Source organism: Bombina bombina, chromosome 2 (assembly GCF_027579735.1).
Source record: "Bombina bombina isolate aBomBom1 chromosome 2, aBomBom1.pri, whole genome shotgun sequence".
Classification (NCBI taxonomy): Eukaryota; Metazoa; Chordata; class Amphibia; order Anura; family Bombinatoridae; genus Bombina; species Bombina bombina.
In genome coordinates, this window is record NC_069500.1 from 346,773,135 (window position 1) to 346,797,837 (window position 24,703).

Sequence of the window (24,703 nt, forward strand, 5' to 3'; positions counted from 1 at the left end):
TCCTGCGCTGGGTAAAGCAGCCGACAGTGTTGGAGCACGCTACATGTAGTTCAACGGCATGACCTGACGCACTGTGATTAGACAGCGTACCTGTGATGCGCTGTTGACGAAACCACAAGAGCAGAAGAGGCTGGCGAGTAAGGTAAGGTAAGTATGGGTTTTGGGGTTAAATCTTTTAAATTCTTTTTTCTTTTGCAGGTGTTGCTAGGTTAATGTTACATAATTCTACATAGTGCAGAATTATGTAACATTAATTTGAATGTTGACTGGCACTTAGCATAGCAGGGTATTTCTATTGCTAACCCTGTTCTTATGGTGTGTGAGTAGAGGGTTATGTGGTTACTTTATTTCTCATTTATCTTCCCTTCTCCGGCTGTTTTTGCGGTCCTTATATAGTGCTCTGAGGGCTTATTTTCCAACATATCCAGTATGATGGCACAGTATGCCTGTTCGCACCAGTTATACGAGTTCGGTCATATTTGAAGGTTCAGGCCTTATAGCTACACTATGTAGGTGTATTTTGCTGCACGCAGTAGTGGTCCTCGGCTGTGGTGCGTGTGTTTCTTTTGCACTGATAAATGGCTGCATTCGCAGCTCTGCGTGTGTTTCTTTTGCACTGATAAATGGCTGCATTCGCAGCTCTCACTGTATGTAGTGGGAGTGCTTGTGTAGTCAAGCACCAGTGTTTTGACCGCATTTGTGATCCACAGCTGGGAAATTTGTTTAAATATGGCTCCGGATTTTTGGCTGCATTCACAGCACACTGTATAGGCGCAGCACACACTAGGGGCGCTTGTGTAAAGAGCGCTGGTGTAGATGACCGCATTCCCGGTCCACAACTAAAGCGCTTGTAAATTTTTTGGCATTGGGGTATTTGGCTGCTTTGCAGCACACAGTAAATGGCAGGGAACAGTAAGGGCGCAGTAATTTTTAATTTTTTTCCCCCCAGATCCCCAATACTTACACTGTTGGAAAGGTTATGCGATTACCTTTCCAACGGTGGATCTTGGGGGTCTGTAGCTGCTTAGATGCATGAAATACAGGCTTCTAAGCAGCATGCTCCCTTTTTCTATACTTAACATTGTCATTTTGTTAATAAAGTTGTGCAAAACGTGAAGTCCCGGCGATGCCTGTCACGATACAGGCACGATCGCCGGGGTAGGAGCCCCCAGATCTCCTTCAAGGTGGGAGAGTGCTAGCGACGGCTCTGAGTGAGAAACTCTGCGACGGCTCAGAGCCGTCTTTAGCACTCAAAGGGTTAATGGTGTTATATTAGCCGCATTCGTGGTTCACAGCCTAGAGGAAGTACATGCAGTTATTTCATGAACGCCTAGTCCTGGTACTGTAACGAATGGCCAAAAAAATCCAAAGAGAGTAGCAGCAAACAATTGTGTTTATTAGGCACAACACAACATTAACAGCAACGTTTCGGTATTGCTACCTTATTCATGCTCTGTAACGAATGGCAGTAGTCTATATATTGGCCGTTATTTTTATGATAACTGGGCTTAAGTTTAACACAGTGGTAAAGGGTCTACCTTTATGTTCATATCATTTATACTGCCTTTTTTCTGCATTTTCTTTTTCTAGACATATTCTCTAGATGGTTTTATCTACTGCCATCTGGTGACAGTTTCATGTATATATTTTTCTTTGTCCTTTTATGTATATCAAGGGATTCAATCTCTAGCGTAGCACAACATAGTAATATGCTGGTTAGGACTTGTATATAACTTTTTTCTCTTATCATTCAGAAAAATTTATTTTTATAGCACTGCTATGTTCTTTGCAGGGATTTGATCTTCTCTGCAGACATCTCAAGATGAGTGTCAGCTTCTGGGATAATTTTTAATGCCTCTGTTTTCCTACGTAAAGAGTCAGAGTTTCGCTATCCTTGTTGAGGATAGTTATTCTTTCTGGGTTACCATGGAAGCTAATGGCTTACTTAAGAAAGATGTTCTTTTGCAGGAGTTTTTCAATGTCACCAATCGCAATTATTGCTGAGGCAATGTTTTGTCTGGTATAGTTTCTGAAGCTAAGATCCTAGATAGGATCCAGATTTTGAACCTTGCTAATAATTTTATCTGGGATGCCAGCATGCCAATTAAAGGTTTTTTTCCTTCCTCCGGTTTGCAAGTATTCCCAGATCCTGGGACCGGGAAAATAGTATCCCTAGGTTTCAGGTCTTGCTTCTCCAAGGGCAGGTTTTTTCTGTTTAAGTTTCCTGCAGTCTTCTTCAACTACGTGAAGGGTCGGTCTTACCTGGGAGTGCTTGTTCCAGTTCCCGCAGAGGAGTAGGGTCAAGAATTTTATTTTAATCTCAGGGTTCCTTCGGTTAGAGATTTCTTGTGGTTCCCAAAAGAGATGGAATTTTCCGTCCTTTCCTAGGCCAGGAGTTGAACTAGAGTGCCTTTCAAATTCCTCAGGTTTCCGTCCTTCAAGATGGAAACTTTTTGTTCCATTCTTTTCTGGGTTGAGGAAGGTCACATGACGACCTTAGACCAGAAGGACGTGTATCTTCATGTTCCCATTAAGGATTATCGTTGTTTTCTGAGGTTTGCCTCTCTGGACAAACATTTCCAGTTTGTGGTCTTGCCCCAGCTCCCAGAATATTTACAGTTCTGGGGGCTCTTTTAGCAGTGGTAAGATCACAGGGAATTGCTGTGGCACCTTACCTAGGTGTCATCTTTTCATCTAGCAAAATCTCATACAGAGATGTTGTTGTCTTTTCTACGTCTCTACGGATGGAAAGTGCATCAGAAAAGGAGTTTTCTTGTTCCAGATACAAGGGTGTGTTTTTTTTTTTAGGGACAATCATAGTTTCCCTATCCATGAATATTTTCATGACGGGAAATCCATCTTCTTTCTTCGTGCCTTTCTCTCCAGTCTGCTATTCACCCACGGTGGCTCTATGCATGAAGGTGACTGGTCTGATGATTGCTTCCATGGACATCATTCTTTTTTGCTAGTTTTCATCTGAGAACGCTGCAACTATGCATGCTCGGTCAGAGGAACGGAGACCATTCAGATTTATTGCAGAGGATAGATCTAGATCCTCTATCAAGAACAGCCAGCTGCAGTTTGAAACCAGCTACAGCTGCTTTTTTCCTTGAATGTATGTTAATAAGCTAGTTAGTCTTTCTCTTCTGGATTTCACAGGATTTTCTGGCTCGGAACTCTTGTTTCCTGAGACTTTCCTGTGTGATTTTGACTACGGATGCCAGCCTATTAGACTGGGGAGCAATTTGGGACTCTCTCAAAGTTCAGGGTCTGTGAACTCGGGAGGAATCTCTTCTCCCCATAATCTTCTTGGAGTTGAGAGCAATCTTCAATTAATAGCTTGGCCTCAGATTCCAGTTGGACATCATCACCTCAGTGGCTTATTTCACCCACCAGGGGGGAACTCAGAGTTCCTTGGCTTTGAAGGAGGTGACTCGCATTCTGCAGTGGGCGTAAGCTCACGATTGTCTGCCATCTGCCATCCACTTCCCACTACTGGGAGGCATTTTATATGAGCAGACAGACTTTTCATCCCAGGGAGTGAGCTCTCCATCCGGAGGTGTTCTCCAGGATAAGCCTCATGTGGATGGTTCCGGAATTGGATCTGATGGCGTCTCATCAGAACGCCAAGCTTCCAAAGTATGGTTCAGGATCAAGAGATCCTCAGGCCACCCTAATAAATGTCCTGGCAGTTCCTTGGAATTTCAGGCTAGCTTACCTGTTTCCTCCGTTTGCTCTACTTCCCCGAGTCATTGCTTGTATCAAGCAGGACAGAGCGTCTGTGATACTACTAGATCCTGCCTGGCCTAGCAGAATCTGGGTTGCAGATCTGGTGAAGGTGTCATATCTTCCCTCTTGGAAGTTACCTCTGAGGAAGGACCATACTCATTTAGGATCTTTTCCTCTATCCAGATCTAGATTCTCTGAATCTGACTGCTTGGAGATTGAACGTCTAGTGAAGGTTTTTTCGAAGACAGTCTTTGATACTATGCTTCAAGCTCGTAAACCTGTTTCTCATAAAATTTCCTATACGGTATGGCGTCAATATCTTTTTTGGTGTGAAGTTAGAGGTTTTTCTTGGAGCCGAGTGAGGATTCCAAGAATTGTATCCTTTCTTCAGGATGGCCTGGAACAAAGGTTTGTCAGTCAGTACTTTGAAAGGTCAGATTTCTGCTCTGTCTATCCTTTTGCATCATCATCTGGCAGAGTTACCGGATGCTTACGTTTTTTTCAGGCCCTGCTCAGCATCAGGCCTGTGTTTAAACCAGTTGCTCCTCCTTGGAGCCTTAACCTAGTTCTCTGTTTCAGCCGATACAAGTTGTAGATATAAAGTTGTTACCTTGGAAGGTTTTGTTTCTCATTATTTCTTACGCTCACAGAGTTTCTGAACTCTCAGCTTTGCAGTGTGTTTCTTCTTGTCTTATCTTTCATGCAGATAAGACGGTCCTTAGTACTAATTTGAATCTTTAATAAAGTTCCTTCTTTTTGTCCTAATCCTTCTTCTCATAAGAAAGGTCTTTTGCATAACTTGGATTTTGTGCGTGCTCTAAGGTTTTCCTTCAAGCTACTGAAGATTTTAGGATTTTTTCTGCCCCTTTTGTTATTTTCTCTGGAAAGCGTAACGGTCAGAAGGCCTCTTCTACTACTCTTTCCCTCTGGTTAAGAAGTATGATTAGTGGCTCATTCCACTAGGGCTGTCTCCTCTTCTTGGGCTTTCAAAGATGAACCTTCTGTGAAATAGATGTGCAAGGTGGCAACATGGTCCTCTTTGCATACTTTTTCCAAATTAAACAAATTTTATACTTTTGCCTCATCCTGGGCTTATTTTGGGAGAAGGGTTCTTCAAGCAGTGGTGCCTTCTGTTTAGGTCCACAACCCCATCCTCTTTTTTTATTTATAATTCAGCAGTTTTTTTTAGTAAAACTCAGTCACATTTTTCACCCTTGTGTTTCTTCTTTTTCCATTTCCTTCGGCTGAATGACTAGGGGTTATGGGTAAGGCAGTTATACTTAACAGCCTTGCTGGGGTGCTCTTTGCCTCCTCCTGCTGGTCAGGAGTTAAATATCCCACTAGTAAATGGAATGATGTCGTGGGCTCTCCATGTCCAGAAAGAAAGAAATTTATCAGGTAAGCATAAATGTTGTTTTTTCCCTATGCCATTTTAAAAGTAAATTTTCAAGTTTACGAGGATGTGTGTATATTTATGGTGTGTGTGTGTGTGTGTGTGTAATGAGACTCAAAAAATGCTGCCCCCCAAAACAATCTGCCGCCCTAGGCAAGTGCCATGTTTGCCTAGGTCAAAATACTCCCCTAGGCTATACAAATGAAATACAATTACCTGAATGACCACTATTATTCTTAGAAGATGGCAAAATGTATGTTTCTATGTTACTGCCATTCCATGTTGTAATGAAACAAATATCCGTACACTATGATTAAATTTACATGTGCTTAGAAAACAATATCAATTATGTTTTGCATCACTGTTGCACACACACACACAATGAATGACAAACTGTAGCAAATCAAATTAAAGCTAAAAAATACAACAAATTGCTATTGTGTTTTCGAATTGGAAAAAAGGTTCCATAAAATATTGATTACTGGCAAACATGTCTTTACATTGTGTGAGTAAGCCTGAAATACCAACTATATAAATCAAATAAATTCAATCATTGTGTAATCTCAACATAACATAAAACTTACGTAGTGTCCTCCCATCGCTGCAGACACTGACTGTGAAAACTGTGATTGCAAACCGTTGTCAAAATTCCATTAACAGATTCATCCATCCGCTCTAGGCACACTGTACACTTAGGAAGCTCTGTCAGATCCATCACAGGTAGGCTTGCACCCTGGAAAACACAGTCAATAAACAAGGAATATGTAATCATTGACTAACTGAAATTTTTAAATACAACCCCCCCCAACAAAAAAAAAAAAAAGTAAAAATCACAGTAATGCAGTTCTTTACACACTAAACATTGAAACAGACACTGAATTGACATTGTATTCATTAATGTAAAATAACGGAAAAGAGAAAATGAAGTATACTCACATCTTCAGACTTAAACACCTCTGCCCTCTCTACATACACCAGCTGACAAACATCTTCTTCAATAGAGTTAAACTGGCGTCCATTGCTTGACATGTAAAAGCTATCAGCATCAGTCTAAAGTCAAAATACAAATATGTTAGCAACGTTTTTTTCTATTATCTTATGAAGCTGTATTTCATAGGTCCCAAGCTATACTAGATTATCCCATAATCCAGGTAAACAGGTTGTGACAGCACTCTGAACAGCAAGAGCAGTTACTGGAAAATAGACATCAGCTGGCTATAACATACAGATCACATGACTGTCACCTCTTCACTTTACACCACGTCTATACTCTAATCACAAAGAAACCACTGCTATTGTTTAACACATCTATGAACAGAACATTGTTAGTCCCAAATCTGGTCCACACGCACACAGTGCAGTGTAATATAGAATATACTAGAGCAGCAGATTAATTTAATAGTCTCATTAATAGTCTAGTATTGTAAGGGACTTTAAAACAGCCTTATTATAAATATGGCTTGCTAAATTTCTAATAAGATATTTGACCTTACAGGGCTTCACTATTTATTCTCTTCCCATTCTCATCAATTATACTGCACTCTCACAAGACTTGTATGGAATAAAAGAGGCTTATGTGTGTATATCTTTGCATCTATCTATCAGCGCTGCGGAATCTGTTGGCGCTCTACAAATACCTGATAATAATAATAATAATAATCTATGTACTTGTGAAGAGTGTAATATAAAAGTGTTAGTAATACAACAAAAAATTTAAATAAAATCTTTTTTATATTTGGACCACTATACTGCCCAAATCAGAAACTACACAGCAGAATTAATCTACTAAACAATGTCTTAAATAGGGAACAGAAATGTATCATTTTTTTATAAAGCAAATGTTTCATGTGGTCGGTTACAGCTTTCTTCCAGGTCTGTGAAAACCCTAAAAAAAACTCCATGAACATCAAAAGAAAGTACATGGCAACATCACTACCATGTTTGTACATTTACCAAATGTAAGAAAAAAAAATGTTAATGACCCCCAAATACTGTAAATGCAGTTTGACAGCTGCCTGTAAATGGAATGGCATAGAAAAGTAAAGCAAAAAAAAACACCCAAGCTGCATATAATTTGTGCACAATGTAATTTGTGCACGTCCTCTGGGGTTTCAAGCGCTGGAAGCTATCGTGATCGCCTCCAGCCGCTTTCAGGGTATTGCAGCGATGCCTCAATGTTGAGGCTTCGTGCATGGGAGGGATGGCAGGGAGGCGGCCCATCGCTGGAGGAGGCGGACGAGAGCGGGTGGGACCGCTTACACTACGGAAAATATGTAGCACGGTGGAAGACAGCTGCCAGTACCTAACATGGCGGCTAATAGGTAGAGGGGGAGGGTTAGAGAGCTGTTTGGGGGGGATGGGAATACTACCCTGCAGAAAATATATTTAAAAAAAAACAAACTTATTTTTAATAACCTGTTGTACACACTAAGTGTCAACTCTATATAGATAGTAGGATCTATATAGGAATACCACATTCCCCCTATCTAATATATTTAATGTGATATATATATATATAATATAAAAGCAGACATACAACCAAAAAAACTGTATGACAAGAAATATGATATACTGTTATTATAAGTAATAAAATATGAATAAGAACAATAAGTCATGTTGACTCTTATCTGTTCAAGGTGTCAGTCCTTAGATAAGTCCCAAGGTCATGGTGTCCTTTGAAGGATTCATATGAAACATCTGCATCCAAATGATGTGTCAGATGTAGTAATCTCACCCAATCTGGAGTCAGCTCCTTGCCAGGTAAATGATCTGGATACAAACCTTCTGGATACAAATGCATAATTTGGATAACAAATGGAGCAGCACCCAATTGCGCTCATTCAGGAATTTTTAACCATAATTGAGAGTCTGAGATTATTGCATTCATTGAGGATATTGGAGAGACCAGCATTACCGCTGTGACAGTGAGCTTGGACACTGCAAGTTCCCAGTAGGCCTGACTGAGCACAATTGGGTGCTGCTCCATTTGTGAGTATCCATTTGTTATCCAAATTATCCATTTTGTATCGACTGTATCACACTAGGAGGTGCCTTTGTCTTGTGATTTCATTCACAGAGAAAGTACCTTTTATTTTTATTTCTGCCAGTGCTTAAGATTGGGGTGACCTTTGGGGGGTGGGGATGTGTCAGGTGGGAGGCTGATCTCTACACTAAAGCTAAAATTAACCCTACAAGCTACCTAATTAACCCCTTCACGGCTGGGCATAATACAAGTAAGGTGCGCAGCGGCATTTAGTGGCCTTCTAATTACCAAAAAGCAATGCCAAAGCCATTTATGTCTGCTATTTCTGAACAAAGGGGATCCCAGAGAAGCATTTACAACCATTTGTGCCATAATTGCACAAGCTGTTTGTAATTAATTTCAGTTAGAAATCTAAAGTTTGTGAAAAAGTTAGTGAACGATTTGTTTTATCTGATCGCATTTGGCGGTGAAATGGTGGCATGAAATATACCAAAATGGGCCTAGATCAATACTTTGGGTTGTCTACTAAAAAAAAAAATATAAACACACATGTGAAGGGTTATTCAGGGATTCCTGACCGATATCAGTGTTACAGTGTAACTATCGGTAATTTTGGAGAAAAAAAGCAAAGAACATGTAAACATTGGGTACTTCTAAAACCAGGACAAAATTTAGAAACTATTTAGCATGGGTGTTTTTTGCTGGTTGTAGATGTGCAACAGATTTTGGGGTTCAAAGTTAGAAAAAGTGTGTTTTTTTTCATCATATTTTATAAAAATTTTTTATAGTAAATTATATGATATGATGAAAATAATGGTATCTTTAGAGAGTCCATTTAATGGCGAGAAAAAACGTTATATTAATATGTGGAGGGTACAGTAAATGAGAGAGGAAAATTATAACTAAACACAAACACTGCAGAAATGTTAAAACAGCCCTGGTCCTTAACGGTAAGAAAATGTAAAAATGGTCTGGCCACTAAGGGGTTAATACCTTTAGAAGTTACAATAAATAAATGTTTTGTAGTGATACTTCAAGCAGACCATTCTCTTAATTAGTATCACAGGTGTCTTAAAATTACTCATTCAGCAAGTTTAAATGGGGAAAATGACTCACTCTGCTGTTGTGTGTCTCTATGTGTATCTAAATGAACATAAAAAAGAAGGAAAACCAGAGTTGTCTGAGGAAGTTAGAAAGAAGGTAATAGCCAATCACGGTCAATGTAAAGGATACAAGACCATCTCTAAAGAGCCTGATGTTCCTGTGAACACTGTCTCCAATATTATTAAGAAGTTTAAGGCACATGGGACTGTAGCCAACATCCCTGGATGTGGCTGCAAGAGGAAAATTGACCCAAAAATGATGAGATAGATTGTTCGAATGGTGGAGAAAGAACCAAGTACAACTTTAAAACAGATCCAAGCCAATGTTGAAGCTCAAGGAGCAACAGTTTTAAGTTGCACCATCCGTCGCTGTCTGAATGAAAATGGGCTCCATTGTAGAACACCTAGGAAGACCCCACTTCTGAGAGAGAAACACAAAAAAGCATGACTGGAGTTTGCCAAAATGCATGCTGACAAGCCATAGTCTGTCTGGGAAAATGTCTTTTTGGCAGACACAAAAGGAGAGCTTTTTTGCAAATAACTCCATGTTTACAGAAGGAAAAAAATAAAACAATAACAGCATGTCTACCATGAGACATAGAGGAGGCTCAGTGATGTTTTAGGGTTACTCTGCTGTCTCTGGCACTGGGTACCTAGAATCTGTGCAGCACACAATGAAATCAGAAAGCTGTGTCTCAGTTGCAGGTCATGGGTCCTCCAGCAGGATATTGACCCGAAACATACCTCAAAAAGCTCCCAAGTATAGATGAGAACAAAACAATGGCCTTCTACGAGTTCAGATCTGAATCCCATTGAACATCTGTGGAAAGAGCTGACACCCACAGTTGGGAAAAGGCACCCATCAAATCTGAGAGAACTGGAGCAGTTTGTTTAAGAAGAGCCAAAATCCCAGTTGAAAAGTGTAGAAATCTTAATCAGAGCTACAGAAAACGGTTGATTACAGTTATTGTCTCCACAGGCTGTTCTACAAAATATTAGGTTAAGAGTACCTGTGAGGAACTCTGAATGCAGGAACAGATACACAGAACAAATTAAAGGCCTTTTGAAAGCTTTACTGATTGATAAGCAAAAGAACAGTTGGTAATTCAGACTGAAGATCACAGAAAAGGCCTTATGCAAATGACTAAAATCTTTTAGCAGTAACAAAGTCCAATAGACACTTTTTTTAATTGAGCAGCAAAAAGGTGAGATGACACAGAATACCTAATAGGTACAGCAGGCACAACTGGTTTAAAGAAGGCTGTCACTGGTATGGTAGACACTGGTCTCTCAGCAGGCACTGGATAACCAGCGGGTACTGTTGGTGAGGCTGTCACAGGATACCAGATAGGTTCAGCAGGCACAGCTGATTTAGCGAAGGCTGTCACTGGTATGGTAGACACAGGTTTTTCAGCAGGCACAGGATACGCAGCGGGTACTGTTGGTGAGACTGTCACGGGATACCAGATAGGCCCTGCAGGCACAGATTCAGGAACAAGGTGAGCATACACCTTTATCAGGTGATTATGCTTGACTTTCAGGGTGAGCATTTGTAGGTGCAAGGTATGCTTGGTCTCAGGAGCAAGGTAAGCATACACAGGTATCAGGTAAGTATGCTTTGGTCTCAGGAGCAAGGTGAGCATACACAGGTATCAGGTAAGTATGCTTTGGTCTCAGGAGCAAAGTGACCATTCTTTGGTCTCAGGAGCAAGGTGAGCATACACAGTAACCAGGTAAGTATGCTTTGGTCTCAGGAGCAAGAAGAGCATACACAGGAACCAGGTAAGTATGCTTTAGTCTCATGAGCAAGGTAAGAGGGTAATAACTCAGCCCAGAATGATGGGCTGCGTGAGTTTTTATAGGAACTCCTGCACCTGAGTCCTCCAGGTGGGAGTTCCTATAATTGACACATGGCCCTTTAAAATGTAGGCAGCGTGCGCCTAGAGAGCTGCAGACGCAGCTGAAGACAGGCAGAGGTCTTGGCGTCCCTCCACATGGGACGCCGAGAAGGAGAGTGGTACTCTCGGCGTTCACCTAGACCCAGTATGGATAAGTAACCTTACAGTACCAATATTTTTTTGTCCGTGCCATTCTCATGTGTTTTACTGTTTACGGTAATATGTGAACTCATGAACCAAAAGTAAAGTTTCTGTTCTATTACATTTAAAATAAAGAATTATGGATACCAAATACTTTTGTCAATTGTTACTTAGTTCAGAGAAAATTGTGCGTTTTCCTAAAAAAAGTTGAAGGGTATCAATACTTTCGGCTACATCTGTATATCTGTCCAAAAATGCGATCATGAAACTTAACTGGATATTATATTGCTGATACCGAAACTTTCAATGCCATATTCATCAAGCTTATTTGTTTTTGTAATCCTTTTTTCTTAAAAGTTTAATAAAGATAAACTAAAAGAAAAACTAAAAAAAAACAAAAAAACCCTGAAACATTGAAAGTATTAGCTGAACCATCTATGGGCCAGATTTAGAGTGGAGAGCTAACAGTTACTCGCGTCAGGTTATCCACTTGTATTACAAGTTGAAAGTAAATACGATCGCTTGAGCACAATTTAAGCTAACGCGCGTCATGTTAGCACTGCCTCAAAGCTCTGATTAACTGTTTTGCTAAACAAAAAAAAAGGTGTCACAAACACATCAAACATACATTACAAAGTACAGATACATATATAATAACACTATCTAAAAAAAATACTTAGAAATATTGCTAAAAAAAAAAGTTACAGGGGCTCAAAGATATGAGGTCTTAGGCAAAGGGTTTTAAAGGGATAGAAAGATCAAACATGAAATGTGCATGGGAGCACTTTATTTTCAAATAAGCATTTTTTGTGATATACTTCCATTAGCAAAAATGCTTCTAGTAAAAGTTATTACAGTTTTTCTGCAGCACTACACCTTCTCAGAGAGTCAGCAGTGGCTTGAATGACACAAATTACATCTTCAGAAGCAATACACACCAGTGCCAGCTCTCTGAGAAGGTTTAGTGTCTGAATACAAGTGAACAGGCCTTCACAGGATGTGTGTGTATGGTGCAGAAAAACAGTAATAACTTTCAATAGAAGCATTTTTGCTAACGGAAGTGTATAGCAAAAATGCTTATATTTCAAATTGAAATGCACATTTAAATTTTGACCTTTGTATCCCTTTAAAATAGAGATACAAATATATACTGTACATGTCTAAAGATAGAAAATATATATATTCTTATATATGTGCATTGGAGCCCTTTGCAGTTAAAGTGATGGTAAATCCAAGCGTTTAACAAACGTTAGGATTTACCATCAATAAAAATAAAGTTGAGTTTAGGTCATCAGTTATTAAAAAAAAAGGTGCTAAACTCAACCTGACTGTGCTGCTGCACCTCGCTAAACTCAGGCCGCTCACGGAACATCGCTCTCCTTCAATGAGGTGACGTTTGCACACTTAACCAATAGCCGTGTGTGTCATCTGACAGTGTTCTCTATGCTAGCACGGCTATTGGTTTAGAGGTGCAAATTCACAGTGGGCGACCGGAGTAGCTAAGCTTAGGGCGGTTCAGCGGCACAGTCAGGGTAAGTTTAGCACCCTTTTTTTAAATAAATTGGGAACTTAAACTCAACTTTATTTTTAGTGATGGTAGTGATACTAGCGTTTGTAACAATGCTCAGATTTACCATCACTTTAAGTAGATGAAAACATGTAAAAGCATATTTATGCAATATTCATATTTAATAAAGTGTTATACTGTGTATTTTTTGTAAATATTTCACATTCCAATGTCATTATGTATATGTATATATATATATATATATATATATATATATATATATCTGTATAAATCTATACCTATATACAGTATAATCATCTATATATAGGTATAGATATATATTGTACTAAAAAAACATCAGATATATGTAGAAAAATGTATTAAATATTTTCATTTCGGGTTAGCTTACTTAAGAATATGCGATTGGTTTTGCGTTCGAGTAGGGCGTTTTTTTTCTATCTCCATTGACTTCTATGGGTGAATAGGTTATCATGTGCATGATATTGTATGTTCGGCTTTTTATGGGGGTTGGGTTAGCGCGCAAGCGATAGCTGTTTACTTTCAACTTATAATACGAACGCAACCCAACACGCACAAAAAGCTTGCTTCTAGTGTAGTTTACGCTTGAGTGAGAGTGTTAAATAGCGCTCCACTTGTAATCTGGCTTATATCTTTAAAGGGAAAATAACATCAAAATTAAACATTAATGAATTGGACAGAGCATGCAATTTTAAACAATTTTCCAATTTACTTTTATTATAAAATATACTTTGCTCCTTTGGCATCCTTTGCTGAAGAGTAAAATTTGGTAGGCTGATAGGAGCTTAGGAGAGTGCACATAAAAAGGTATTTGCAATACTGTATAACACTCCAATAAACAATGTTCCAAAACAGCTGCTAAATGGCTATAGACATAGGCATGCTCCTGAGCTCACCTAGGATTCATCTTTAACAAAGGATACCAAGTAAATTGGGAAGTTGTAAAAAAAAAAAAAAAAAAAAAAAAATCTCTTTCTAGTCAATTTATGTTTACTTTTGACTTTACTGTCCCTTTAAGATTACAGCAAACATATCAGAAAACATAATGAAGTATTCAAAGCAAAGAATACCCTTCAAATAATATGTAGATGTATGTTTTACAATTATATTAGTTGTTTAAATACTGAAGATATAAGTGTAAAGGTTTAATTTCAATAAAGTACTCTAGTAATAGGCACCACCATGTTTTCTATTTATAGCTTTCTCTTCTGCAATTAGGGACATACAAAAAAATAAAACAAAAACAAAACAGGCAATAAAATGGAGTTTGTGCAAACAAGGCTGTGTAAAAACATAATTTATGTAAGAACTTACCTGATAAATTCATTTCTTTCATATTAGCAAGAGTCCATGAGCTAGTGACGTATGGGATATACATTCCTACCAGGAGGGGCAAAGTTTCCCAAACCTCAAAATGCCTATAAATACACCCCTCACCACACCCACAAATCAGTTTAACGAATAGCCAAGAAGTGGGGTGATAAGAAAAAAGTGTGAAGCATAAATATAAGGAATTGGAATAATTGTGCTTTATACAAAAAAATCATAACCACCACAAAAAAGGGTGGGCCTCATGGACTCTTGCTAATATGAAAGAAATGAATTTATCAGGTAAGTTCTTACATAAATTATGTTTTCTTTCATGAAATTAGCAAGAGTCCATGAGCTAGTGACGTATGGGATAATGACTACCCAAGATGTGGATCTTCCACGCAAGAGTCACTAGAGAGGGAGGGATAAAATAAAGACAGCCAATTCCGCTGAAAAAAATCCACACCCAAAAATAAAGTTTAAATCTTATAAAGAAAAAAACTGAAAATATAAGCAGAAGATTCAAACTGAAACAGCTGCCTGAAGTACTTTTCTACCAAAAACAGCTTCAGAAGAAGAAAACACATCAAAATGGTAGAATTTAGTAAAAGTATGCAAAGAAGACCAAGTTGCTGCTTTGCAAATCTGATCAACCGAAGCTTCATTCCTAAACGCCCAGGAAGTAGAAACTGACCTAGTAGAATGAGCTGTAATCCTTTGAGGCGGAGTTTTACCCGACTCGACATAAGCATGATGAATTAAAAATTTCAACCAAGATGCCAAAGAAATGGCAGAGGCCTTCTGACCTTTCCTAGAACCGGAAAAGATAACAAATAGACTAGAAGTCTTTCTGAAATTCTTAGTAGCTTCAACATAATATTTCAAAGCTCTAACTACATCCAAAGAATGCAATGATTTCTCCTTAGAATTCTTAGGATTAGGACATAATGAAGGAACCACAATTTCTCTACTAATGTTGTTAGAATTCACAACCTTAGGTAAAAAATCAAAAGAAGTTCGCAACACCGCCTTATCCTGATGAAAAATCAGAAAAGGAGACTCACAAGAAAGAGCAGATAATTCAGAAACTCTTCTGGCAGAAGAGATGGCCAAAAGGAACAAAACTTTCCAAGAAAGTAATTTAATGTCCAATGAATGCATTCAAACGGAGGAGCTTGAAGAGCCCCCAGAACCAAATTCAAACTCCAAGGAGGAGAAATTGACTTAATGACAGATTTTATACGAACCAAAGCTTGTACAAAACAATGAATATCAGGAAGATTAGCAATCTTTCTGTGAAAAAGAACAGAAAGAGCAGAGATTTGTCCTTTCAAGGAACTTGCAGACAAACCTTTATCCAAACCATCCTGAAGAAACTGTAAAATTCTCGGAATTCTAAAAGAATGCCAGGAAAAATGATGAGAAAGACACCAAGAAATATGTCTTCCAGACTCTATAATATATCTCCCTAGATATGGATTGAGCCTGTAACATAATATTAAATCACAGAGTCAGAGAAACCTCTTTGACTAAGAATCAAGCGTTCAATCTCCACACCTTTAAATTTAAGGATTTGAGATCCTGATGGAAAAAAAGGACCTTGCGACAGAAGGTCTGGTCTTAACGGAAGAGTCCACGGTTGGCAAGAAGCCATCCGGACAAGATCCGCATACCAAAACCTGTGAGGCCATGCTGGAGCTACCAGCAGAACAAACGAGCATTCCTTCAGAATCTTGGAGATTACTCTTGGAAGAAGAACTAGAGGCGGAAAGATATAGGCAGGATGATACTTCCAAGGAAGTGACAATGCATCCACTGCTTCCGCTTGAGGATCCCTGGATCTGGACAGATACCTGGGAAGTTTCTTGTTTAGATGAGAGGCCATCAGATCTATTTCTGGAAGTCCCCACATTTGAACAATCTGAAGAAATACCTCTGGGTGAAGAGACCATTCGCCCGGATGTAACGTTTGGCGACTGAGATAATCCGCTTCCCAATTGTCTATACCTGGGATATGAACCGCAGAAACTACACAGGAGCTGGATTCCGCCCATACCAGAATTTGAGATACTTCTTTCATAGCCAGAGGACTGTGAGTCCCTCCTTGATGATTGATGTATGCCACAGTTGTGACATTGTCTGTCTGAAAGCAAATGAACGATTCTCTCTTTAGAAGAGGCCATGACTGAAGAGCTCTGAAAATTGCACGGAGTTCCAAAATATTGATCGTTAATCTCACCTCCTGAGATTCCCAAACCCCTTGTGCTGTCAGAGACCCCCACACAGCTCCCCAACCTGTAAGACTTGCATCTGTTGAAATTACAGTCCAGGTCGGAAGAACAAAAGAAGCCCCCTGAACTAAACGATGGTGATCTGTCCACCACGTTAGAGAGTGTCGTACAATCGGTTTTAAAGATATTAATTGAGATATCTTTGAGTAATCCCTGCACCACTGGTTCAGCATACAGAGCTGAAGAGGTCGCATGTGAAAACGAGCAAAGGGGATCGCGTCCGATGCAGCAGTCATAAGACCTAGAATTTCCATGCATAAGGCTACCGAAGGGAATGATTGTGACTGAAGGTTTCGACAAGCTGATATCAATTTTAGACGTCTCTTGTCTGTCAAAGACAGAGTCATGGACACTGAATCTATCTGGAAACCTAAAAAGGTTAACCTTGTCTGAGGAATTAATGAACTTTTTGGTAAATTGATCCTCCAACCATGATCTTGAAGAAACAACACAAGTCGATTCATATGAGATTCTGCTAAATGTGAAGACTGAGCAAGTACCAAGATATCGTCCAAATAAGGAAATACCACAATACCCTGTTCTCTGATTACAGACAGAAGGGCACCGAGAACCTTTGTAAAAATTCTTGGAGCTGTTGCTAGGCCAAACGGAAGAGCCACAAACTGGTAATGCTTGTCTAGGAAAGAGAATCTCAGAAACTGATAGTGATCTGGATGAATCGGAATATGCAGATATGCATCCTGTAAATCTATTGTAGACATATAATGCCCTTGCTGAACAAAAGGCAGGATAGTCCTTACAGTTACCATTTTGAATGTTGGTATCCTTACATAACGATTCAATATTTTTAGATCCAGAACTGGTCTGAAGGAATTCTCCTTCTTTGGTACAATGAAGAGATTTGAATAAAACCCCAGCCCCTGTTCCAGAACTGGAACTGGCATAATTACTCCAGCCAACTCTAGATCTGAAACACAATTCAGAAATGCTTGAGCCTTCGCTAGGTTTACTGGGACACGGGAAAGAAAAAATCTCTTTGCAGGAGGCCTTATCTTGAAGCCAATTCTGTACCCTTCTGAAACAATGTTCTGAATTCAAAGATTGTGAACGGAATTGATCCAAATTTCTTTGAAAAAACGTAATCTGCCCCCTACCAGCTGAGCTGGAATGAGGGCCGCACCTTCATGTGGACTTAGGAGCTGGCTTTGGTTTTCTAAAAGGCTTGGATTTATTCCAGACTGGAGATGGTTTCCAAACTGATACCGCTCCTGAGGATGAAGGATCAGGCTTTTGTTCCTTGTTGTGACGAAAGGAACGAAAACGATTATTAGACCTAAATTTACCTTTAGATTTTTTATCCTGTGGTAAAAAAGGTCATTTCCCTCCAGTAACAGTTGAGATAATAGAATCCAACTGAGAACCAAATAATTTATTACCCTGGAAAGAAAGGGAAAGCAGAGTAGACTTAGAAGACATATCAGCATTCCAAGTTTTAAGCCATAAAGCTCTTCTAGCTAAAATAGCTAGAGACATATACCTGACATCAACTCTAATGATATCAAAGATGGCATCACAAATAAAATTATTAGCATGTTGAAGAAGATTAATAATGCTATGAGAATTATGATCTGTTACTTGTTGCGCTAAAGCTTCTAACCAAAAAGTTGAAGCTGCAGCAACATCCGCTAAAGATATAGCAGGTCTAAGAAGATTACCTGAACACAAGTAAGCTTTTCTTAGAAAGGATTCAATTTTCCTATCTAAAGGATCCTTAAAGGAAGTACCATCTGCCGTAGGAATAGTAGTACGCTTAGCAAGAGTAGAGACAGCCCCATCAACCTTAGGGATTTTGTCCCAAAACTCTAATCTGTCAGATGGCACAGGATATAATTGCTTAAAACGTTTAGAAGGAGTAAATGAATTACCCAAATTATTCCATTCCCTGGAAATTACATCAGAAATAGCATCAGGGACAGGAAAAACTTCTGGAATAACTACAGGAGATTTAAAAACCTTATCTAAACGTTTAGATTTAGTATCAAGAGGACTAGAATCCTCTATTTCTAATGCAATTAGGACTTCTTTAAGTAAAGAACGAATAAATTCCATTTTAAATAAATATGAAGATTTATCAGCATCAACCTCTGAGACAGAATCCTCTGAACCAGAAGAACCATTATCAGAATCAGAATGATGATGTTCATTTAAAAATTCATCTGAAAAATGAGAAGTTTTAAAAGACTTTTTACGTTTACTAGAAGGAGGAATAACAGACATAGCCTTCTTAATGGATTTAGAAACAAAATCTCTTATGTTATCAGGAACACTCTGAGCATTAGATGTTGACGGAACAGCAACAGGTAATGTAACAGTACTAAAGGAAATATTATCTGCATTAAAAAGTTTGTCATGACAATCAGTACAAACAACAGCTGGAGGAACAGATACCATAAGTTTACAGCAGATACACTTAGCTTTGGTAGATCCAGCACCAGGCAGCGATTTTCCAGAAGTATCTTCTGACTCAGTGTTAACGTGGGACATCTTGCAATATGTAATAGAAAAAACAACATATAAAGCAAAATTGATCAAATTCCTTAAATGACAGTTTCAGGAATGGGAAAAAATGCCAGTGAACAAGCTTCTAGCAACAAGAAGCAATAAATAATGAGACTTAAATAATGTGGAGACAATAGTGACGCCCATATTTTTTTAGCGCCAAAAAAGACGCCCACATTATTTGGCGCCTAAATGCTTTTGGCGCCAAAAATGACGCCACATCCGGAACGCCGACACTTTTGGCGCAAAAAAAAAACGTCAAAAATGACGCAACTTCCGGCGACACATATGACGCCGGAAACAGAAAAAAAAAATTTGCGCCAAAAAAGTCCGCGCCAAGAATGACGCAATAAAAAATGAAGCATTTTCAGCCCCCGCGAGCCTAACAGCCCACAGGAAAAAAAGTCAAATTTTAAGGTAAGAAAAAATTGATTTATTCATATGCATTATCCCAAATATGAAACTGACTGTCTGAAATAAGGAACGTTGAACATCCTGAGTCAAGGCAAATAAATGTTTGAATACATATATTTAGAACTTTATAAAAAAGTGCCCAACCATAGCTTAGAGTGTCACAGAAAATAAGACTTACTTACCCCAGGACACTCATCTACAAGTTGTAGAAAGCCAAACCAGTACTGAAACGAAAATCAGTAGAGGTAATGGTATATATAAGATTATATCGTCGATCTGAAAAGGGAGGTAAGAGATGAATCTCTACGACCGATAACAGAGAACCTATGAAATAGACCCCGTAGAAGGAGATAATTGAATTCAAATAGGCAATACTCTCCTCACATCCCTCTGACATTCACTGCACGCTGAGAGGAAAACTGGGCTCCAACCTGCTGCGGAGCGCATATCAACGTAGAATCTAGCACAAACTTACTTCACCACCTCCATAGGAGGCAAAGTTTGTAAAACTAATTTGTGGGTGTGGTGAGGGGTGTATTTATAGGCATTTTGAGGTTTGGGAAACTTTGCCCCTCCTGGTAGGAATGTATATCCCATACGTCACTAGCTCATGGACTCTTGCTAATTACATGAAAGAAATAATACTGTGTTTCACACAGCCTTGTTTGAACACGCTTTTTTATTTGTGTCCCTAATTTTCCTCAGTAGGAGAGTGAGATAAGGGAGAAAATAAGTTCACACATGGTGGTAGTCATTTAATTTTATCATCTCATACTATTTAATATCCCTTTCATAGTTAATGCATATAAGCCACTACAAAATTAATAATTTCTATTCCCAACAGTCAACAATTATAATTAAAAAAAAGTATACCCAAATGGGAGCTGAGATCTTTCAAGTGTTGCTATGGGCAAAACCATACACATAAACACTTCATACAATGTAAAAAATAAAGTTTCTTCTGATATCTGGTTACCTGTGAGCTGAATTTTATGAGGACCATATACTGATTTGGGGTGGAATCCCGGATGATTTTCATATGCTCGATGACCTCATTAAATGGAGCTACAAACTTCATTAGGTCATGACTGGTCATTGTAGCAGGAACGGTAAGAATACACAACATTACACTGCGTCGGACGTCTTCTTTTAACGATGTCATCTTACTAAGAAGAGAGATGCGCTGTTTACATATATAGCTCAGACCATTAAATAGCTGACAGTAACGATGTTTACAATGGTAAAGCTATGCTTAAAGTGAATGTAAACTTTGATTAAATAGTTCCCGGTATTTAAAAATACTAATAAAAACAGGGGCACTTTCATTCATCAAAGTTTACATTGCAGCGGATTTTACAAATACTTACCTTCTTCTCCTGAAACGCTGGATAGCCGATACCTCCACCTGCTTCTTCCTGCTGTACTTAAACAGCAATGACGAAACCGGCTTCCTCCAATCATGGCGTGGCCTCACCAGATGGACGCTCCTAGGGGGGGAAGCCGTGATTGGAGGAAGCCAGTTTCGTTATTGCTGACAAAGTACAGAGGACCTGCAGGCGGGGGATCAGTGATCCGGTGTTTCAGGAGAAGGTGGTAAGTATTTGTAAAATCCCCTGCAATGTAAACTTTGATTAATGAAAGTGCCCCTGTTTTGAATAGTATTTTTAAAAAACTGCACTATTTCATCAAAGTTTACATTCACTTTAAATACGGAATAAAGAAAGCAGTGTAGAATGCAGTCTATCAAGAACACATTGAGCATATGATTCTCAGCTAAACCCATCTTACTTAAAAGGGATACTAAACCCAAATTGTTTCTTTAACGATAGAGCATGCAATTTTTTTTTTTTTTAAACTTTTATTTATAACCAGCAATGTATACAGAGAAAAGGCAAAATGAAAAACCATGTCTTGCGCCACGCAGGGCTTATACAGAAAGATAAAAATAACATAAAGTCAGACATAAAAAAAGTAATTGACAAAGTTACCCGTATTTCAGATAAATGAGTTATATACTCTGCTGGTTTTTTTTTTTTCCCTTTTTTTTAAAGCTTTAAACCAAAACTCTCAGTCGTCATGACCTCCATGACGTCATCTATATTTACATAACAAAAACAGACAAAGAAAAAAAAAAAAAAAAAAAAAAAAAAAATTAGTTAGAAAACATAGCAAGGGAAAAGAAAGAAGAAGAAAAGAAAAAAAACCCAGAAAAAGGGAGAAAATGTCAATTAGTCTCTACCCCCCCCCCTCCAGTTACCAAATGCCAAGAAGGACTATTTCTGAGTTTTTAAATGGGAAAATCAAGTAATCAATTTCCCTTTCATGAAATGTTTTTATAAAGGCTGCCCATTTATTAAAAAAATGTTTTATATCTGATTCCTTGTCAATATTTGTGTCTTTCTGTTCTAGTACGCATTGTTTTTTTAAGTAGTTCTCATTTTCCATTTTTTACAGATTAAATATCTAGATGCTAAGATAGAGAGATTTAATAACTTTTCGTTCCTCTGATAACTATTTTCTGTATTCAAACATAATATGATTCGGTATAGTGATAGAGTGATTGTCTCGATTTTCAAGGCAGTTCTAAGCCAGTATTCTAACTTGTTCCAGAACCTTCTAATTTTAGGACATTTCCAAAACATATGTACCAGATCTGCCGCAGGATAAGAGCATTTTGGACATTTATTAAATTGTTGATTGTGCACTCTGAGGCCTTTCTCCGGGGTGAAATAGGCCCCGTGAAGGAGCTTAAGATGTGCCTCTCGCCAGGTGGCTGACAGGGTGGTGGATGATACTTTGTTAATTGATAACTGAAGAGTTTTTGGTTCTATGTTGCTCTGGAATATTAGGGAAGACCATACCACTGCCATCTTGTCCAGAGTGGAGGCACCCTGATTGGCACTGAGTATACGATAGCACGGGGTAATAGATGTGTATCCATTTTTAACTAAAGTTAACCAGCTTTCCAGTTTACCTAGCGTCCAAGACCAGCCCGCCTCTTTAGTTAGTTCGGCGATATAATGTCTTATTTGCAGATATGCAAAGAAATCTTTATTAAGAAGATTAAATTCATTCTTCAGTTCTTCAAAGGTTTTAGTATATTTTCTATCGCTGTCAATTAATTGGGATATCCTGACAAGGCTGTTATTGTGCCATCGATTAAAGACTACTGAATTTATACCTGCTTGGAACTGTGGATTCCCTGTCAAAGGAAAATAATTTGAAACCGTAGTATTTATTGCCAAGGCTTTGGTTGTTTTCCACCAGGCCTTGATTGGGTTATATATGGTTTTAAGTTTCTTGATCTCTGCTGGGAGCTTCTTTGGTTGGCAGTGAATCATGGTTGATGGAAGGTATGGTTCGCAGACATTCCTTTCTAACTCATTGTTAAGGATATAATTCTTAGTAAAGATCCAATCCGTAATTATTCGTGTTAAGAAGCTAAGGTTGTAGAATCTGATATTGGGTATTGCTAAGCCTCCAAAATCCCTTGGTGCAGTAAGTTTGGCAAGGGATATCTTAGATCTTCTCCCTTGCCATAAACATTGTCTAAGCATGGTATTAAAGAAGCGAATGTCTTTCTCTGATAAGATTAGCGGGACGTTCTGCAGAATATAGAGAATTTTAGGAAGAAGAATCATTTTGAATAACTCTGATCGGCCAGATATGGATAGAGGCAGGTGCTGCCAATTTTTTAATTTCTCCTTAAAGCTAGTTAATATGGGCGCAATATTGAGTTTATATAGGTCTTTTAAATCAATTGGTATGTGGATCCCGAGATATTTAAAGGATTCATGGACCACCCTAAATGGAGTGTTTAAAATGGAACTATTATTTCTCCTCAACCAGAGAATCTCAGACTTTGTTTTATTTACTTTGTATCCTGAAAATAGACCAAAGTGATCGGTTAATTGGAGAAATTTTGGTATGTTAAGCTTTGTATTGGAGAGATAGATTAAAAGATCATCTGCATATAGTCCCATTTTTATTTCATAGTTCCGAATTTTTATACCTTCTAAAGATGCTCTTATCATAATGGCCAGGGGTTCAATGGCTATATCGAAAAGAAGCGGAGAAAGAGGGCATCCCTGGCGCGTCCCCCTGCCCATTGTAATCGGAGGAGAATTAATATTATTTATTATTAATCTCGTATGGGATTGTTTATGTAGATTTTCAAGGAAATTGGAGAAATTTCCTGTAATCCCAAATTTTGTTAGAGATGTTATTATATGGTTAAAAACAACCGAGTCAAACGCCTTTTCTGCGTCAATTGACAAGATAGCTAAATCAGGGATGCCCTCTCTCTCCACCTCAGAAGAGGGAGGGTTCTGGGTATAGTCTAGAGTGACAAGAAGTTCTCTAATTTTTGCAGCAGAGTTTCGGTTATTAAGAAAGCCAGCTTGATCCGCGTGAATTATTTTTGTTAAGATATTCTGTAGTCTGTTCGCTAAGATAGATGTCATGATTTTGTAATCAGAATTTAGGAGGGCAATGGGTCTATATGACTCTTTTTGAGATGGATCCTTCCCTCCTTTTAAAATCAGGGTCGTAAATGAGGAAGAGAAGGAAGGTGAGGCCGATTTGCCGTTAATGTACATCTCGTTAAAGAGATTGCTCAGGTAAGGTGCTATTTGGGCTGATAGAATTTTGAAAAATTCATTTGGGAGACCATCCGGACCTGCTGCCTTATTAAGGGAAAGATTAGAGATTACTTTCTCTATCTCTTCTATTAGAATGGGGGAGTTAAGGCTGGATGTCTCTTCGTCCGAGGCTGATGGATAAGTGATTTTACTCCAAAATTCTGATGCTTTCACAGCATCATAGCCTCTGCATGTATATATGTCACGAAAGTATTCTATAAATATACCCGCTATATCTTCTGGGTTCGTTACCTGTTTTCCATTATGAGTTAGTTTTTCTATCAGTGGTTTTTTTCCTTCATTTTTAACTAATTTGGCTAGCATTTTTCCGGATTTATTGCCAAATCTATAAAGTTTGGCTTGAAACCTAAGTTCTCTGTGGGTTTCTTGGGTCATTGCAAAAGTGTCTCTAATGTTTTTGGCACGAATATATTTCGCCCAGTTTAAAGGAGTTTTTTCAAGTAAAAAACAGTTATATGAATTGATCAGGGAATTATTCATCTCCCTCTCTCTTAACTTTACCTTTTTGGATAGGATGGCGGAATAGGCGATAATTTCACCTCTAAGAACTGCTTTCGCAGTCTCCCAGAATATATCGGGGCGCTGTATATATTCTTTGTTAAAATTGGCATATTCGGCAAATTTATCCCTCATCCATTTTTTAAATTTTAGGTCTGTAGTTAGATGATAAGGAAAGAAAAATCGTGAGGTATTGGTATTAGATTGATCAAGAT

The 24,703-nt window shown here is 38.5% G+C and overlaps 1 protein-coding gene across 1 annotated transcript in view; it reads right to left on the reverse strand.

Moving 5' to 3' along the window:
* The window catches only part of BRAP (BRCA1 associated protein), an 84,701-nt gene that overhangs the window by 49,684 nt on the left and 10,314 nt on the right, over positions 1-24,703 (reverse strand). Inside the window, exons 4-6 of the mRNA XM_053701715.1 lie at positions 20,306-20,495; positions 6,059-6,172; positions 5,707-5,855 (exon numbers count right to left, since the gene is read on the reverse strand). Coding sequence (XP_053557690.1) covers positions 5,707-5,855; positions 6,059-6,172; positions 20,306-20,495 — 453 coding nt within the window. The remainder of the gene's footprint in view (positions 1-5,706; positions 5,856-6,058; positions 6,173-20,305; positions 20,496-24,703) is intronic.